Source organism: Tinamus guttatus, unplaced genomic scaffold (genome assembly GCF_059628265.1).
Source record: "Tinamus guttatus ecotype Peru unplaced genomic scaffold, ASM5962826v1 Tinamus_guttatus_pri_ptg000315l, whole genome shotgun sequence".
NCBI classification, from domain to species: domain Eukaryota; kingdom Metazoa; phylum Chordata; class Aves; order Tinamiformes; family Tinamidae; genus Tinamus; species Tinamus guttatus.
In genome coordinates, this window is record NW_028288849.1 from 1613539 (window position 1) to 1628257 (window position 14719).

The window sequence follows — 14719 nt, forward strand, 5'->3', positions numbered from 1 at the left end:
TTTTTATATCTGATGAAATGGAAATTTAAGGCAGATAGGATAGCTAATATAATCTAGCTATAAGATAAGATAGCTAATATACTATCCATTTATGCCAGTTACTCTGTCCCTATTGGAAAGGGTCTTTCTGTCAACTAAGAGATCTAATCATAATTTTAAAAATTATGTAATGTTCTAACAGTAATATCTAAAATGATTTTAATTTAGACAGGGTTTTATGAAGGAGAAGGGGATAAAGATAACTAGTATCTAATTTTCAAGTAAACTTTTAAGCAGATATAGCCTCTATTGTCCTTGTTACTTAAAAGCAAGAAGATATATATATATATATATATGTATATATATATATATACACACTTTTCAGAGCTATTTGTGTTCTGAGTGATTGAAAGCACATGAATAAGAAAACCCTCTGAGTTGTGAGGAAGGAGAACAGAAAGGGAGCACTGTGCCAAGGCCTGGGGACATGGCAGAAGGAAATAGCTCTTGTTTGAGGATAATGCCTATGCCAGGCTCTGCCTCACTGCATGAATGCATCTAGCATCATGAATTGAACAGGCAGAGAGAGAGGCCAGATGAGAAACTGTGTGATTAACCTGTTGAAGCATATAATTTCAAAAAATATAGTTTTTTTACAGTATGAGACTTAGATATCATAATGTCTGGGACAATTGCTTAGAATGTAACTTAAAAAAAAGTGACCACATGAAAGGAGTATCTCTCATAGAAAATTTCCTGGCACTTTGGTTTGAAGAGTTAACCTGTTTACAGGATTAATTTATAGATTGTTTTGGGAAACGCCCCCTCTATCCCAAATTTCTTTTGAAGAACCTATGTTCCTTTACCAGGAATCCTTTACCTGGAGCAGAAAATGTATGGTTTTTGAATTGCTGTAGTTCTATAGCAATTAAGTTCTGTGACTGTAGTTCTGCAACAGTTAAGTACAATATTAAGTTTTGACTACGTATCCTTCATGCAGGTGGGTATTCAGTTTTGCGCTTGAAAGAAATCCTAGCTTTGTATAGGCATTCAGATTCATTTTTCTCTATTTACTCCTTTGTCATTTCATCCAGCTACATCATTGGAGAGATCACTTTCACTGTAGGCTTTAAATCTATGAAATACGAAGAGAAACCATGTGGTTTCTGAGAGATCATGGGGTCTGTATGGACAAGGGTAAATGTTCATGTTGTGTGACTGGTTTTCATTCACAGTGCATGCATTGGATCCCAAGATCCTTATTGTGGCTGGGACATGGTGATGAAGAAATGTACAACACTGGAAGAAAGTCTGAGCATGAGTCAGTGGGAGCAAAGCATTACTGTGTGTCCAGTAAGTCCAAAAATCCTTCCTTTACCTTTTAAGATTTGTGATTCCATGTATATCTCAAAAACAAAATAGTCTAAGATTGTCAAGCTGAGAAAGATTTTTTTTTTCTAAGCCTCAGGCCTTCCCATCAGATTTGAACCAAGAGTTTAGTTTCTTATCAAACTGCTTTATCATATGATCAAATTATTTACAGATCTTTCAAAAGGTAGTTGCTTTTCCACTGCAACATCTGTATGTTGCAGTGAACATCTTCACAAAGATTTGAAAAGTTGGCACATTTTTCCTTTGTACTTTAAAGGTGCAGTTGCTGGAAGATCTTTCCTTTAAAGACCGTAACAATAGCTATTAGCAATATGTCTTACTAAGATAAAAAAGCTATATAAGTATTCCAAAGTGCAAAAATTAGATAAATTGTATTGGAATACAATTCCCTCAAATAATGACACAAGTGATAGTTGCAGCAAGTATGAGTGTTAATATTTACAGTTGCTAATCAATTCTATTTTTTAAAAAAATGAATATAAATTTAATATGAAATAAATAACAACAAAGTTGATTTTATACCCCTTCTTTTCAATGTGGTTCCAGTGTTCTTTTAACAGTGATTCTATTCCCTCCCTTCTATGAGCAGGAAAGGGGGTAAGAATTTTCCTTCTGCTTCCAAACTCTACCTGTTGTAACCTTATGCTATTTTGTCTTTTTACAATTTCTACAATTTTTACAAACCTTTACAATTCAATTCTTCATCAGTAACAAGGGCTTCCTAGACTTGTCCCCACATGCTACTGGAACACACATATGTAGGAATTTATACTAATACGACATCCATGGCCTATTCTTCATGTGTTTAACAAGCTCATCCTTAGTTCATCTCAAACTTACTGACATTTATCTCTATTAAGATGTGCTTGTTTAGTGAATTAGAGATTTGCAGGATTCGTGTGGAACACTTCTAACTCTTGCTTGTGATCTCTACATGTGTTGCAGCAATCTGATGGATACAGATCACTGCACTGATTCTGAAGTCCTTGAGAACTAGCTCCTAAGTTCTAATTGTCAGCACTTGACAATATTAATCATTCAAACAAAATCTTGTCCTGTTCTCTACATCCATGCTCTGACATAGTGGCTTAATAAAAAAGGCTTTCACTGGGTTCATCTGTATTATCACTTTAGTTCAAAATCAGGGGCAGATTTGGGGATAAATAGCTCGATTTTTGCTATTTACTGATCTTGGCTCACATGGAAAGCCATCTTTGAAGTATGTAAGCTGCTTTACTTTCATGTTAAATTAAAATAAAAATGTGCTCCAACTACTTACAGGCATGGTCCATGCCTGGACCTACTGGTCCATGGCCAGAGGGAGTCCATAGGAAACCCCACAAAATGTGGATGGTATATGCAGTATGCATGTTCAGCACCAACTGTTTTACTTGCTAGACATAACGGTTTATGTCCATGCCACTTGTTAATATAGATATAGCCACTGTCTCGCAGAAAGCCTGGATTCAGTCACTAGTGACAACAAGTCCATCGTTGTCAAGTAACTAGATGCACCATACATTGGCTTCCAAGTGTGAAGCATATCATATCTCCCTGCAGTAATCCCACAGAATAAATGTGGTTACGTGGACAGTTTGCTCATGGTGTAGCGGGAATACTATGTTGGGAAGAATTACTGCAATGAGTAGGTTTGTTATTTGCATGGGCAGTCTGCCTATTGCTTAGTCTATGAATTCTGGCATTAGCTCTTACTTTCTTTAGTGATCAGAAAAGAGGAAGGATTCATGCTTTAAGAAACAACCTTTAATTCTGTCCTGTTCAACTGAAAAGCATTTTTTTTAGTGTCAATTTTGTAGGATCTGACAGTGCAGACACAGTAGGGGAACACCAAAGGCTGGATCACAAATCCATCCACGTATCTGAGACTTATTCTGCAGATTAGAGATGAAATGATAAACAAGCCTCAAAAGGAATTACACAAATTGGTAGACTGGAATTACTAAAAAGAAATTTTTAGTATTAATGAACTATCTCTGTAAATTGGAAAGGGTGATTGTGGTACTTTACTCTCTAAAACCTTAAAAGCTTGTTATTGCACAAATTTTCAACTTCATAGAAACTTTGTTTTAAAAATAGCAGTGTATTCTGGTAAATGGCAATAGGTTACAATTTTGCCTAGTAAAGCTTTCAAATATTTGTCTTTATTGCATTTTTCATGCTATATTCACAGGATATACAAGCCAAGATATTGTTTATTCTGTTTTGCGGATGGCTAAGCTATGCACATGCATAGCTGTTACTGTATCTAGCTAAGATACTGTTGAAAGCAAAACTTACCAGGGCATTAGAAAACTTTCTACCATCTATTTTGGTTCCATTCGGTTCCAATGTATTAACTGTGTAAGCTACACTGATCTTTTTAATGTTACAGAAAATTTGTGAGACAAATGCATGAACATGTTTTTTTCTAAAAGCAAATGATTTGAGGCCTTTTTATTCACTACTCTGAGAAAAGAAGAAAAAAACGAGAGTATAACTAGTTGCAATTCTCAAGTGGGTATTTTAGGTATTGTTTTGCTTGGTATGAGTACACCAATTCTGTGCACAGTAATAAGTGCTGTAGTACACATAGCTGTTTTGAACTTCATCCATTTGGCCAGAGAAGAGCTTTACAGGAGTTGGGGGAATCAGACAAACCTGCCATCAGTATGTGTTTCCTAGCGCATGCTTTTATGCGGTTTTGATGAATAACTTCCCTGTCATTTGATGTAAATTACAGTAACCATAGGCAACTGTAGGTTTAGTTTCTAATTGTAGCTGTGATGACAAAGATGCTTTGATACAGCACAGAAAAGAAAGCATTACAGATATTTTTTCACACTTAATGACATTAATTGGGCTGGAGAAATATCATTACTGGTCTATGGACTATATATATTTTTAAAAACAGCAATGTAAGAGAGAAAGTATGCTTGTCACTTAGACAACACAAAACTCATCTCATGATGAAAAATAAGAGCAGATACTGCATGTGAGCAAAGACTGGTACATTATTTTCAATCAACAGGTGTCAGAACTCTAAAATGATGAATTATTCTTATGTCACCTGTAAGTGAATAGAATACAAACCTATCTTTTCCTTGGAGTAGCAGTATTTGTGAAGGATAAATCATGAGAAAAGTAATTGATAATGAAATTATAGAACCTTTACCAAAGTGAAAAGAATCAGGCAACATGCAGTAAGGCACTGGAAATGTGTCAGTGTTGTGATTGATTTGGTTTTTATATCTTCAAATTATTAGTGAAACATGTATTTCCCACCATGAATAAATGAAGAGATACTAAAAATAGCCAAGGGAGACATCATTGACACCATTTCATTTAATTCATAACAATTTTGCAATTGTAGCCACTAGTGGAGTATGTGCTACATTGTTCTTACACATTTGGTAAGATATGAAGGAATACAACACATATGTATTTATTCTTAATTTAAGAATAACTGTAGATACTATTTAGCTGTCTCTTATTAGTTCTGTTGTGTTGACTGAAGAATAAAATGTGATGACTAAACCTGGCAAGTCTGTTAACATTTAAGTGGAAAAATGACCATCTTTTCCATTTATAAGGATAACCAGAGGTAAACACCTGGTAAAAATAAATACAACTAAATTAATATTACAAGAGCCAAGAGAGCTGAATTCCTATGTCCACCTCCAGTTTCTTTAAAGGTTCCAGTAGCAGGGAAGACTGATGGAACTGGAGTTAGGACGTTTTATTTAACTGGACAGTTAAATAAAATCCATCAAATATATCAGTGAAAAAAATTGCATTAACATGTGTTATGAATGATGGTAACTTTGATACTATGATCATGATGGTAACTTTTAAGGATGTTTTTAGAACACATGCATATAATGACCTAAAATACTTATTGATAGTCATACTTAAAAATAGATTTCATTCCTTTGAAATGATTTTAAAATATGTATTTCAAAAAAAGATTGTAAAAAAAGAAATGCTTATCCTGAAGCTTTGAGATTGATTCAAGCCACTTCCTTACCTTGAATATTTTCCCCTACTGTCTCTCCTTTTTGGCCTAGATCGAGGTTTCCATAAGCATTCTTGCACATGCTTATTAATCCTAATCACAGGAAAGTTTGAGGAAATATGGAATACTGTTATTAGAAGATAACTCAGAAAGTGAAACTAAACAGCTCTGTGGAATTACTGTAGGAAAGCATGGTTATCAGAGGTATCAATTAGTTACAATTATTTTCCTGGCTACGGGAGAGGCTTGCAGTGGCCCATATCAATTGGAGGTTTGGGGTGGGTGCTGGGGCTCATGCAGCTGCAGAAGTTGCAGCGAGGCGAGTTTGCTGTGTGGGAGGCAAGAAAAAGCAAAGAGAAACCTACCAGGCTTCAGAATAAGCTTTTCTGCTCTGTTTGTTCCTAGACCAGGAATTTGACCGTGGACGGGAGTTTCGGGACATGGTCACAATGGAAACCTTGCACCCACACGGATGGTGCCAGCATTGGCTCCTGCCTCTGCAGGACTCGTCTGTGTGACAGCCCAGCTCCTCAGTGTGGAGGCTGGCTGTGTGAAGGACCGACCATGGAAATTGCCAACTGCTCCAGGTACACAAAGCAATTTCACAATAGTGATACATCAAGATTAATGACATTTAAACTCATGGTTGCTATTGGAATAATCTTTCATCTTCTTTATTATTAAATCTAGTTAGTTTTCAAATTTTAAAAACAAGTTTATTTCAAAATCACACAAGACATTATTTTAACTTTTGCTTTTATGATGAAACTTCAAGAATTCATTATGATTGGATTTTGATCTTCTCGATTTTCTATTTGTTCTGTTTTATCATCAATACAAAAACTGCACACTAGCCATTGGAAAGTTCTGGACATTGCTGAAGTTCTTTTTTTTTTTTTTTGTGGAGTGTGAAATTCCTTTTTAAACTTTTCTACTGGAAATATCCTATTGAAATTGTAATCTAATACATCTTGACTCTACTTCTCTTGAAACTTTTCTTCCCTTTTCTAATCATTTTCCTTTCAGAAAAGGGAGCAAAACGTGACATTTTAATCTCCCTAGTAGTAAAAATAACTGCAAATAATAAATTAAATACATAATTTGAAGTTATCTTCATAACTTTGATACAGGAATTTGAAGATCAGATCTACCCAGAATAGACTGACTGAAAGATACTCAATAGCTTCATATCTTTGGACACTGTATTTTACTCATTATGTAATGGGGTCTGTCTAGCAGGTGCAGGGGATATGGAAGGATGAGAGCACCTATAATTTAGCTCAATATTCTTTAAGAAATGGAACATCATGCAGAATAAATTATTTCTACAGAAATATTAATGGGCCGGGTTCTGTTGCCAGTCACACCTAATCAGCCATTCGCTATGTATAACAGATGACAGAGCCTGAGCTTTTTGTTCTACCAGAAATGGAGGCTGGACGCCGTGGACTTCTTGGTCCCCTTGTAGTACCACTTGTGGAATAGGCTTTCAAGTTCGCCAGCGCTCCTGCAGCAACCCAACCCCTCGACACGGAGGACGTGTCTGCGTGGGGCAGAATCGCGAGGAAAGGTGAGCTCGCTGTTCCCTATCATTTGCTTTAACTTCTGCTGCTCAGCTATGTTCAGCACTGTGCTAAAGCAATCCTCTTTGCTGCCCCTTGAGACCCTGAAAGCTGATTCTCCTGGAAAATTGATTGCAGGGTGTCTTGAACTGCATCTTGCCCAGCCTCAAGACCTGGAATTCAGAGCAAAATATAGTAAGGTCACAACACTGTGTTACTGATACTGCGAGTGAATTGAGCCTATGTACAACATGTTGGGAAGTTTCAGGGGCTTTGTCTTATATTAAATCACAAAATTACAGACTGGACTCAAAAATGTTTTAGTAAGGTTTCAGGAAAACTTAAATTGTTTGTGTGTGTGTATATATATATATATATATATATATATATGTTTATACATACATATGTATTTATACTACATATAAAAATATGCGTATTTATATACACACACACACACACATTTTTTATATATATGTATATATACATACATATATATATATAGATACCCCTCAAAAGATCAAGTCAGGCATCTAACTCAGGATTTGTTTTCACAGTCTGCTGCTTTGCATAGGACTGGGCATTTTGTCCCTAGCTGAGAATGTAAAGCTTGAGTCTCTGATTCCATTAGCCATATATCCTAAAGTTTCTAATTTATGTTCAAGTTATTTGAACATAACGTATTTATGTTTCAAGTTATGTGCTGTGAATTATAACAGCAATTAAACATTTCTTTAAAGCAAATTAATATCTATTCAGGCAGACTATAATTCTTATATGTATTATCTTGTTTCCTGAGGCTTACCAGAAAGTTTGCAAGCAGAAGATTGTGGTTAGTGTTAGCGTTTGGAGTACTGTAGTTATTGTTCCAAGAGATACGTGAGGAGAAGTTTGCTCTCAGTGTGCACTTGTAGCTTACTTCAGTGTTTCCCTAAAATGTTTTCACATAAGCAAAGAAGGAATGATTAACATCATATATTGCAGGCAGATAAAAGCAAGATCCAGGAACCTTTATGATGAGATTGTGGGGGATTTCCTTATTATATTAGCCCTACCATTTTGTCAGATAAAGAGATCCCAACAAAGAGAGGCTGCATCACATATTTATGTACTAACAGAAGATCAAGGACTGGATCCTGTCTTTCCAACTCCAAGTGTAAAGCATCAGTATGGCAGCGCATGTGAAAACTTCTTACTGTTTCAGAGCCATGATTATATACAGTGATTTCATCACGGAGGGGAGCATTTTGTTTTTCTGTAAATCGCTTTCTGAAAATAGGTTGTTCAACAAAAAAGCTGTCACTACCAAGTGTAGAATTACTAGATTTACATATTTCTCCCCATCATGAATAAGTTACTGATATCTTTGAAGTGATAGGTCAGTCCAGGGCAAGACACAGTAAGAGAGAGTGTAAAAGAAGAGACTTGTGTTTGAGTAGCCATTTTGGTGCTGCAGTAGGAATGTTAGTAATTATTGTTTATCTTAATTTTAACATGAAAAAGGGCCAATAAGGAGATTCAGAGAGATGCAGAAAACAAAAATGCTTAGGTGATTGTAAGAGCAAAAATATCTGCTATTAAGAAAATGGATGCACTAAAAAAAAAAAAAAGTTATACAATGAGTTGAAACAAAAATAACTTTAAAGGGTTGATTTTTAGTATGTAGTAGTTCTGAAGAAACAGCAGACTTAAGGTTCTGTGCTTTTGTAGCCTGCAAGGAACATGTCCTTTTGCTCCTCATTCGGCTGAGCAGCAGTCTAGGATGGATGTACCTGTGAGCTTATTGCAGAGTACCCTTGGTCTTTCTTAGCTCCTCCACCTGTTTCCTCTCTCCTTGAAGCATTCTCACCTCTAATGGATATTGCATCTCCATATACAGCCACCTCCAACTGAGTAGTTGGCTCACAGCAACCTTCCTACCTTTACTCTGATCTTGTTCAGGTTACTCGTGATATATACTGATACTTTCAAAAGGCTTACTTTCATAATTTAATTCAAGGTGTGCTATGTTAGAAATTTTTGCCCTATCATTTGTAAGGCTGCCCTCCTGGAGGAATGGGGTACCCAGTAGTTATTTCCCAGTGTAAGTATTTGAGTAAATCATTTTGGAGCAGGAAGGAGCAAATAAATAGTGCTAAGGACAAAGCAGTGTAAAATTTAGAAGAGTAAAGATATTTTTCTTGCCTCATAGAGAGTTTTGAGCTATAAGAACAGTGAGTATCAACTTAACTCAAGAACCAGTGAGGTTAACTCTGCAACAAATGGCGACCATGCATTTGAAAACTGGACTCAGTATACGTAGGGTTGCTAAGCAAGTAGTCCATGTGCATAATTCATAAAAATATTTAGATATCAGGTTTTACCTTTCTCCCATACACACAGTACTCTGCCTCCTTCATCCTACCTGTGCAATCATTTTGTTCAGATCTTTCCTTGTCTATGGATTTTCTGCACCTAGAGTATCTGCAAGCAGCTTTTCAGATTTCTCTGAAAATAATGATTGTTCGTAAACAGCTTAACAACTTAGTTAAGCCCGTGTGTGAAATCAATATATGCAGAGTCTTAACAAAAAAATGGGATTACGTGGTTTACACGTTGTGTGCCTGTACTTTATAAAAATACATATTCATGCCAGCCTCTCATATTCTGGTGTGCAAATACAGAAATTGGTTTCTGCAGCCAGCATCGTGCCTAGTTCTGAACAGCTTTGCAGTGCGCATCGGATCCAGGGGAGCTCCGTTGCATCATGCCCTAGGAGGTAAACACAGAAAAGGCAGCTTGGGACTGAAGCAAATCCTCCTACAAATGTGAATGAATATTCAGTTTTACGATTATGTTCATGTATTAAGGGCTATACATGTGACTAGATTATATTTGTTTTTTTCTCATGAAGGCCATATTCCTACAGTGTCTTATGTAGCAAGCAGGTTTGTGCTTGTTTGTTGTTCCCTTGAAATCCATGGCACTAGTTACCAAATTAAAGACATGCAGGCAGATTAAGCTGTTGCATAGTCTTTTGCTAAAGCAGGGAATGGAAAATAGTTGAGAGAGCGCTACCAAAACTGTGATGCAAAGCCAATTTGCTCTGTAGAAACAGGTCAAAAGTGCAGCCCATGTCCTGTGTGTGTTTAGACCTCATATGGAAAGGGAGTAAAACTAGTATTTTAATAAAACTTGTTTATCAGAAGAAATATATATGTTGTGAAACTTAAGATGGAAGACATCTTGATATTCTTTAGGGATTTACTAATTTACATTTTTTCCTGTGGGCGGAATATTCCCTGAAGCTGCTGGAAAAATCTTCAAGTTTTAGTTTAAATAGTTTACAGTATCCTCACTTTATTTCTTTGCTGAGCAAAAATGTTTGTCCAGCCTCTTTCGGTGGAGAGAGGACCCACTAAAGCCACTGATCTCTCTCTCTATTTTGTGCAGAAATGAGGGACATGAGAGCAAGAAGCTCTCGTTTTTAGTGAATGTATTTGTCTTCCATGACATAGGAAGAAAAAGATACAGAGCCAGTCAGGAAAACAAATTGTTTGGAGGTGAGGAGTAACACTTTCAAAACCCTGGAAGATTTCTGTTGTTTCAGTAGTGTCCTCCCAGAAGGAATCTGTTTGAATCATATGTCTAGTTTCAATTTCAGGAATGCAGCATATAGAATGTGCTTTCCATAACTCAACAGCTGGTAACCACTAGTACCTGCTGCAAAGAAAATATATCACAGATATAGGCAAGCAGTAATGGAGGTTTATTTTTCTTAAATACACTCTAGCACAATCCTACATTCAAAATTAATAATTATGTGTTTAAATAAAATAGCATTCCTCCAAAAAAAAATAAAAAAATAATCTTGAGGTACTCAGTGCTGCGTGGCAAGATGGAAATAAACTCATGTATTAATAAAGGATCTGTTCTTCATAGGAACAACAGTTGCATTTGTACTGGAATTGCCTCAGTAAAAATTAAAAACTGCTGTATGAACTACTGGTTATCAACTAGATCTGGATAGAGGATGCTCTCTGTCTCCCCTGTATGACAAGTCATTTATTTAAGGCATTTGAACTTGGATTCCCCATTGCATGGGAAGAGTCGCTGTACCAAACTTGCCTTTTTCTAGGCTGTTCTCTCTTCTGACCTAAGCACAGTCAGAGAAGGGATTAGGGGAGAGGGCACTCGTTTCACAGATCTAAGTTTCTTATGTTGCATGCTTTGCTGAATTACTCTAAACTGTTAGCCCTGTGGGTCCTGAGAACAAATCTGAAAGGGGGAGAGAGAGCAAAAGAGCAAAAGAGGGTTACTGAGATACTTGAAATGCAGCCAAGAAGAGCATAATAAAACTTGGCTCAGAAACCCTTGCTGTAGCAAAGCTCTCGAAGACCAGTTGCAGGGATGTCTCTAAGTATAAAAGCATACCTGCTATTTTCAGAAGATGGCTAACTGAAGTGAAAATAAGATTGCAGCTTTGGTGTTCCTTTTTTTTTTTTTCCTAAGAAACAGAAACAAACAGACAAACAAAAATCAGCCTTTTTAATTTTTTTTTCTTTTAAATGGAAGCTAAGCATTGAATGGGCCTTTTAGATGTTTTTCAGTTTCCCTTTGCAGCTCCAGCTCTATCTCTAAATAGTCTTGGTTAACAGACTTCTGACATTGCAAACCTTTGAAGTGCTTACTGTGTCAATTGTTATGTTTATTTTCTGTCTCCCACTCAAGTGACAGAGCAGGTGACATGGCACTTTAGCATTAAAAGAGGCACTCTACAGAGAAGTAAAGTGTAATGATTCTCATCTATGTGAGATTTATCACACTTAACTTCAGGTGTCCACAGTGTGAGTGTTTATCTGAGAGTCAGATGTCTGAGCTGTACTGTAGTCTGTAGAAATCTGGTCAATATAGGCAGTGGAGAATAGAGAGTCATTTGTCTTGCTTTACTGTAGATTCCTGCACTTGGTCAAATTAATCATTCTAGTGTACATTGCTTGTATTGATGAAGTCTCCATTGACTGTAATGGGAGATTAGACAACTGTCTCCCATGCAGACACTGACAGGTAAAATTAAATCCTCAGCTACCTTAGACTGATCTGTCTAGACTGCCTTTATAGTCAATGGAGAGAAAATGGTACGATGAGGGTTTGATTTGTGGGACCTGCATTAGGTATCCTACTTGAGGGTGGCATGAATGATGTTTTTAAAAAGACCGTTTCTTTCCATTGACTATTGCTGAGGTTTAGATGACAATTTATAGACATCAACTTTGTAAAAGTCTGGTTTTAGGTGAGATAAGCCCTACTATCCATTATACTCATGTGTCTATGCATCAGTAATTGCCAACTTCACAAAGAAAAAATAGTCTATGCACAGGCCACTACTGTAAATAATTTACTCAAATCATGCACTGAGAAATTTAGAGAAAGCAGATTAGTAAATATTGAGAGGAGTTTCAGTTTACTGGAGAACCACAGAAGAGGTCAATACATGCTTTTGGTAGTTTCTCTAACTGTACAGAACATAAAACCAAATCTTACTCTCTTGTTTATCTCCTACTCAACCTTTTAAATTTCAAGGGAGTTCTCAGGCCTAAAGACAATCTTTGAATCACAGACTTCAACATATGCTATAAACCTTCAACTACATATAAAACACAAAAACCACATCCACAGAATTTGGAACATCAAATATCCTCAGTAATGAAAAATGCTTTCTACAAAAAAAAAAAAAGATTATAGTTACTGTTGTTTAAAATATTAGTAGTTTACACTAGCCTTGTTTCTGTTTGTGTAGGAAATACATTGTTTAAGTTTTCATTGCATGAGAGCACAAAGTGATGGAAACTGGCTAGAAAGGCGAAAGGACAGCAGCCCATGCAAAACCAGGAAATACTGTAATTGATTGATTTCTCTGTTTGGGACAGTCAGAAGTAGTAGGATCAAGAGCTTTCACAAGAGATCAGAACAGCCATTTAGGGTCATCTGTTTTCTGAGCATCTGTCGTGACTTTAATTTATCTTGAATAAAAACTTAGTCTTTTTAAGATACCTAGTCAGAGCTTCTGATGACCTATATCTTTTATACCTGTGGAGAAGGCCTTTACCAAGCAGCATATGATATACTTAGTATTACTAAATGACAAGCTCGAAAAAATGAGGAGTTTGGGGTTCTTTCAAAACAAAATGAGAAAATTCACTAGAAGTTGGGACCATTCCAACTACCTGAACATATCATTAGAACAACAGCTTGATAGTTTTTTTTAAAAAACCCTAAATCTAAGTAAAAATGCTTTTTAGGAGATACCATCATTAAGTACTATCAAAATAATTCACTTTTTTATATCGAGAGTCACTGTTTTAGCTTTATTTTAGGCATAAATTTGGAGGTACTGCAGAAGGCAAAGAAGCCATTTCCACTAAGGAGGAAATAAGTGGATCCTAATCAAGGCTTAGAGATTGAGAGAAGATTGTCTGCATAAATGGTTACCTCATTTAGTTGAGTCAGTCCTCACTCCATATATCTATATCTACACTACCTTTTGCTTATTTGTTTACTGAAGTAGTCGTCAACTTTGCTTATGTGTTCCAAGTGCAACACCGTGTTTATATTGCATAGGTGGTATAAAGGTACTGAATAATCTAAGAAATTTTTTTGTCTCTTCCCAATTACTGGGCCAAAATCATGATCTCTAAGGTTCAAACACTATGCAGTGTGACAGCTGTTAGTACAGGGCTTTAAAAACAGAGAGGGCTCCTTTGTATGAAGTATTTCCATATGTGAACATCTGTCTGAATAGTGCAAAAGAAGGATTTGGGGGGAAGGTATCTTTTCTGGTAGTAATTTTTTTTTCCCCTTCTCACAGGTATTGCAATGAGCACTTGTTGTGCCCTCCCCATGTGTTTTGGACAGGCTGGGGTCCGTGGGAGCGTTGCACGGCGCAGTGCGGCGGAGGGATTCAGGCTCGGCGCAGGACGTGTGAAAACGGTCCCGACTGTCCTGGCTGTAGCGTGGTAAGTCATGCTCCGCGTCCCTTATGGCCCATAGGCCCGACTCCTAACGTGAGTTGTCAGAGTCATTTTGCACTGCTCTTATGTGGCTCTGTGTTCTTCAACGGGCAACCCCATCAAAGCCAGAAGAAAGGAGGTGGTTGAAGTGGAGGAAAAGTCTTAGCAAACGTGAGTGAAAATAAAATGTACCTTGGAGTCTTGTTTCATGTTGCAACATCTATGATGGGTTTCCACTGAAAAGGGGAGATCCGTCTCTCATCTCTCCTGATGTCCCACTACGTGCTCATGCTGCATCTGTAGTATCAGAGCCAGTGATTGTGTGCAAGGCAATCCAAATATTTCTTGTTATTATTATATTTTGAAAACTGTTGCTTTAATGGTTTCAATAAAATTTAGTTTTAGAGCACAGGCTTGTCCTGCCTAATACTGTGTACCAAGGAAAAAAAAAAACAAACAAACCAAAAGTAGGTAGAAACCAACAAAAAACCCCACCGTTCTTCCAAAACAAAGAACTTGGGTAGGGAGTCTGTATTTTGCTTAGCAAGTTTAAGTGAGTTTGAACCTAAAAGCTGTCTCTCTCGAGTCCGAATTTTTGCAGTCATAGAAGGACTGTGTGGATAAGTCTATCTGAGCAAGAATTCTTTGGATAATAATTACTCTGCTGCCTTCCTTGTGTCTTAGAGTTTGTTGTACTAATATAGAAAAGAAAATCTGAAATATTTTTATGCTTTTTCATAATTTCCAAGTGGGTGAAATAAATAAATAAATATAGGAGGGTAATATCA

At 36.7% G+C, this 14719-nt stretch overlaps 1 protein-coding gene across 1 annotated transcript in view; it reads left to right on the forward strand.

Annotated features, from left to right (window-relative positions):
• Nucleotides 1–14719, forward strand: part of SEMA5A (semaphorin 5A) — a 179983-nt gene that overhangs the window by 108190 nt on the left and 57074 nt on the right. The window contains exons 12-15 of the mRNA XM_088528915.1: nt 1215–1332; nt 5789–5970; nt 6810–6953; nt 13790–13937. Coding sequence (XP_088385041.1) covers nt 1215–1332; nt 5789–5970; nt 6810–6953; nt 13790–13937 — 592 coding nt within the window. The remainder of the gene's footprint in view (nt 1–1214; nt 1333–5788; nt 5971–6809; nt 6954–13789; nt 13938–14719) is intronic.